This window comes from Myxine glutinosa, chromosome 2 (genome assembly GCF_964187855.1).
Source record: "Myxine glutinosa chromosome 2, kmMyxGlut1.1, whole genome shotgun sequence".
Taxonomy (NCBI): Eukaryota; Metazoa; Chordata; class Myxini; order Myxiniformes; family Myxinidae; genus Myxine; species Myxine glutinosa.
Genome location: NC_136262.1, coordinates 233,615,897 through 233,620,702, shown reverse-complemented (window position 1 = coordinate 233,620,702; position 4,806 = coordinate 233,615,897). Strand labels below are relative to the sequence as shown.

General features: G+C 45.2%; 1 protein-coding gene across 3 annotated transcripts; it reads left to right on the top strand.

Moving 5' to 3' along the window:
* The first annotated feature begins 2,842 nt into the window (after window positions 1–2,842).
* LOC137422466 (uncharacterized) lies at window positions 2,843–4,806 on the top strand. Of its 3 annotated transcripts, none has more exons than XM_068109219.2 (2): window positions 2,843–3,600; window positions 4,505–4,806. In XM_068109219.2, the coding sequence occupies exon 1, from the start codon at window positions 2,878–2,880 to the stop codon at window positions 3,586–3,588; it is 711 nt and encodes a 236-aa protein (XP_067965320.2). In that variant the 5' UTR covers window positions 2,843–2,877; the 3' UTR covers window positions 3,589–3,600; window positions 4,505–4,806. The 3 variants fall into 3 exon arrangements, with proteins under 3 accessions (XP_067965320.2, XP_067965319.2, XP_067965318.2); XM_068109218.2 differs by having other exon boundaries at window positions 4,377–4,806; XM_068109217.2 differs by having other exon boundaries at window positions 2,845–3,600; window positions 4,464–4,806.

Here is a 4,806-nt window from a genome sequence, read left to right as displayed (position 1 = left end):
TGTCTACTGATGACGAAACAAAATTGTTTTGGCTAGGAGCTTCCTTACTTTGGGCCCGGTAGCAGCATCTGTTTTTACCCTTCCTAAGTGGTAGAGCTTGATCTGTCCATACCGTGATGCAATTTTCTTGATCAGGCTGTGAATGTGGTTGTTGTCAATTGTAGTATCAAACTGGTGACGGTGCAACTGAGGAAATAAGTTCATGTGGCTTGTGTTCTCCAGAACTGAGGAAGAGATAGCAGATGTCACTCCACGGCCTTGAGGAAGCTTTCCTTGAGTTATTCTTAGAAGTCGCTGGAAACATTTCTCTGTTTCTCTACATACAGATACTACGCTAGCTGATGGCCTCTGCAGCCTCCCGCGATCTTTCATGGTGACAAAGTCATGAGCATTGCCATCAGAAGATGACATTGCATTGGCACATTCCATACAGTCCATATGCAGCCTAAGAGATTTCACAATGTATCCACTGATGTAGTTGACAGCCGCATCCTTATATTCTGATAAGGGCTCAATATGTGGCATGTCACTGTAGTCATGATCTGTCTTGCTGGGTTGTCTGGGAATGAGATCATACTTTCGAGTAATGTTCATAGTTGTGACATCATTGACGCTCTCAGTGTGAAGAATGGCTGTGTCATCACGAAGAATACAGTTCCCAGTGCCATTTTTTATGTGATGTCTCATCAACAGGCGTTTGTATGCAGCTTTGAACTGTCTTGCAGTGGGGTTGTTGTTGAATCCTCCACGTGCTCTGAGGGCGGAAAAGAACAATTCAATGTGATCCTGAGAGAATTTATACGTTAGTAGGTATTTGAGTGGGGCATCGGTTGGTGCGACAAGTTCTTGATACATGTTTAAAATGCTTCTGATGCTAACAACGAAGCCAACAAAACCAGTCTTTCTTGGTCCTTCACACATTTTCCTACCAGATCCATCTTTGAGACCGAGAAGGAAGACTTCAGCATCATGCAATCGTTGTTGAATGGATGCATGGTTGTCCCCTTTCAATGGTGCTTTCAGCCCCCTTCCAAACGGATTTCTGCTGTTTAAAGCATCGAAGGCTGAATCAACATGCCGAAGAAACTCTATAGTTGCACTGCAGCCCTGGAATTGTGGAAGTTGAAGTTTTTCTTCGCAATATTGCAGAGCATCAGCAACACTGGCACTGAATATTTGTGCTGCCAGGTTCACTTTCATTTTCTGCGTTCTCCACTGAATGTGGGCATTTTTTACCTTGTTCCCAAGTCGGAGTCCTTCAGATCCTTGAAGTTTGTGAAGCTCTTCAATGTATGTCCATTTCACACTTTGACCATCCTGCGTTCTAAAAATCCCACCATCTGCAAATGAATTGCGAAGTAGTTTCAGCATATGGCAGACGTCAAGTATCACATATACGCGCACGGAAGGGTCAGCTGGGTGTGGAAATGAAGGATCCATTCCATTGATGTTCACGTTTGCTCCTAGTACCTTCATCATTGCAATATGGCAGGATGGCCCATCGCACGTTAATGACACAGCACGTACACCAATGTTATTCAGTCGCAACAGACATTCCAGAACCAAATTTGCCCTTTCTGCTCCCGTCATTCCATCTATGAGGAAATATGCTAATGGTATTTTCCAAGATTCATTCACTGAGACTGCCATGAGAACAAGGGCATCTTTAGCTAATGGGGTGGCATCATCTGTTGCACCATTTCCAACATCTACATAGCCATGATATTTGCCTTCAGCAAATTCCACATGCTTGTGAATAGACATCTCGTCCAACATCAAGGCGATGATAGTCTCCTTTCCAGTTTCTCTGTTTCTGGTCACTTTTCCTGCTAGTGAGGAGAATGCCTGTTTCGTGAAACCTGGATCACCATCAATGGTTGGGACTACACTGCCTGTAAATTGGCGTTTCCTTACCTGTGAAATGTCAACCCTTTCTCGCGATTTTCACGAACATCTCGATTCGTGCAGTTGATTGCAGAACAGGATGGCATTCTGTTTTACTCTAGTATCATGTCACCGAAGTGAAACAACTAAGAACAAATGTGCAATTATGAAAGAAATCTCTATATAAATCTTGCAAGATGTGTACGTCGTTCAATCACAGCGATACAAAAGCAATACGCTTTTTGCGTGACTAAATCCCATAATGCATTGCGATCCCGTGGCTTCATGTAAAACTCACTGCCTATGGGCCTTTTGTGTGTGTGTTCGCAGACTGTCCGTTCCACGTAGTGTTATAGTTCAGTGGCAGGAACAGAAGAGTTGGCTCGCAATAAGTTGACTGCGCACGCAGGATAAGTATTCTATGAATAGCATCTCGTTTACATGTTTTTCGGGTTTTCCAAGATGTCGCCTGTATCACGTGACAAATGACGTCATAAATTTTCGTGTCAATCAGACCAACGGATGCCGAGAAAAAGAATTTTAGAAATGCAGACACGTCCGCACGTGATCGATCGCTTAATAACCCCGCGAGGTAATGTACTAATGAACGAAAACGATGCGAACACGATTTCCTACGTTCTCTTCAAATTTAAACAAAACTACTCCACATAATAATTGTACGAGATGTTTGAAAGAATAGTACGTAATTATTTTCCTCCTCGTCCTTTTCGCATTTTACAAACCCATTGATATACCGGGTAACGTGTATTGGTACTTTAAGGTGTATCGTTCAGCTCGGTTTGAAATTACCACTTTAAATTTTTTTTTTTCCTACAAATTCTTAAATGAACTCGACAACGATTAATGAATCACATTTTAAAGTAATAATATAGATAGGCGACATAATTTTAAAAAGCTGGATGTGCTTAACACAAGCAACTACAACAACAACAACCACAACGTAACCAAAACCAACGAGCGGCATATTTGAAAATGGAGGCTGAATTGTTAGCTCGGAGTTTGGAAGAGCGATGGCATGAAGCTCACGCAAACATGGAACGTGTGCAGTCTCGTGTCACCTCAGCATCGCTCGATGAGCGACCGCAAGGGGAGCTCCCGCTGGTGCAGCTGCGGCGCCTGGAGAAGCTTCGGGCACGTCAGTCCCGCTTGACTCTGCAATCCCGTACCTTGGGTACCCAAGTCCGCCGAGCCGAGGCCGCCATGCGAGACTCGCTTCAGCGTTCGCTGGACGTCGCCGTTCGTCTACGTGGCACCTGCGGGGCGGGATTGCTGCCGTGCGAGCTCACGGACAGGCAAAAGGCCGCTCTCGGGACCCTGGACGTACATGTACCCGGCGAGCTGTTCGAGGAGCGTCTTCCTGGAAAACACCAGGCCATGGATTTCACCGAACGGGATATCTTTTTGAGCCCGGGGAGTCCCGAGAAGCCGGTGAGCGCCGTCGCTTTCGAGCGCCTGCCGACGTTTCTGAGCTGCGCCGTCAGCCTGGATGACGTGAATCACCTGCACCGATGGCTCGTGCAGCTCTCGGAGCGCTCTGCTCCGTCCCGGCATGGCCTCCGTCAGGCTGGTGTTTCCGTCGCTCGCCTGAGAGCCTCCACCGAGTTAAACGTCGATGACGGTCTCAAGGTCCTCCAAGCCCTGGGGCTGCTGGAGTTGGACCTGGGTTTTGTCCACGTCGTCTAACCCCCATTACGAGTAAGTGTCAAACAAACAGCTCGCGTTTAAAATGTCGAACACGCCATGTTTCGCGAGCTGTTTGAATTGGGAAACTTTGTGTTCACAGGAAAGATGTCTGACGTTTGTTAACCCGTCGTGTGTGTGTCCCTGTGTGTGTGTGTCCCTGTGTGTGTGTGTCCCTGTGTGTGTGTGTCCCTGTGTGTGTGTGTCTCTGTGTGTGTGTGTCCCTGTGTGTGTGTCTGTATGTGTGTGTGTGTCTCTGTGTGTGTGTGTGCGCGTCTCTGTGTCTGTGTGTGTCTCTGTGGTGTGTGTGTGTGTGTGTGTGTGTGTGTGTGTGTGTGTGTGTGTGTGTGTGTGTGTGTGTGTGTGTGTGTGTGTGTGTGTGTGTGTGTGTGTGTGTGTGTGTGTGTGTGTGTGTGTGTGTGTGTGTGTCGAGACTCCACCGAGTGCTTTCACGACAGAAAAAAGGTGTGTGTGTGTCATAACGTTTTAACAACCATTTGAGTTTTGCCATTAAATCTTCAACAAAGGTTTGTTATGAGAATATGGAGAAGGTAAATTAATAATTTGGTCAAAAGGTCAAAGGTCAGCATAAAATCATCAATTTTCACCCGATTGACCTGAAATTTTGGGTCACTGAATTGGTTCACCAATCAAAAGCTAGAAGCCAATTGTTTTTTTTATTACTCTTAATAAAACTTTTTAGTCTTTTCTTAAACGGTTTTTTTTTTTTTGGAGCATATAGAAGAAGACGTCTGAATACAAACTGACGCGGACGGGCTTTGCATTTTCAGATGCTTTCTGGTTTTGGTTTTTAATGTTCACTTGATATCTACTTGAAGAATGAGAAGTGATAATCTACCACCACCACCACCCTCCAGATAAGTGATGATCGACCACCACCACGTTTTCCCTACAACAGAACATGTTCCATTGCGTGAACATTGTACGATTGTCGGTGAGATCGAGTAAGCTGAAACAAGATGTGAAATTATTCTCCGGTGAATGCTACCTGAAGCGACAGAGGGGTCTGGACCCCACCATGCCCGTTGGTTTGGAGGCTGCATGTAAAAGGAGACACTGGATGGTTTGAAGGTGGTGGAGGGGGTAGTGGATGTTTTTTAATTTAATTATTTAGTGTTGTTTAATAGTTTAATAGTTGATGTGCCTTTAATACTATATGATGTGCTTCTATTTCACACATTAAAAATGCATGCAATCATA

Coding starts and splice junctions, on each gene's coding strand:
- LOC137422466 (XM_068109219.2), top strand. CDS start 2,878: ATGGAGGCTGAATTGTTAGCTCGGAGTTTGGAAGAGCGATGGCATGAA.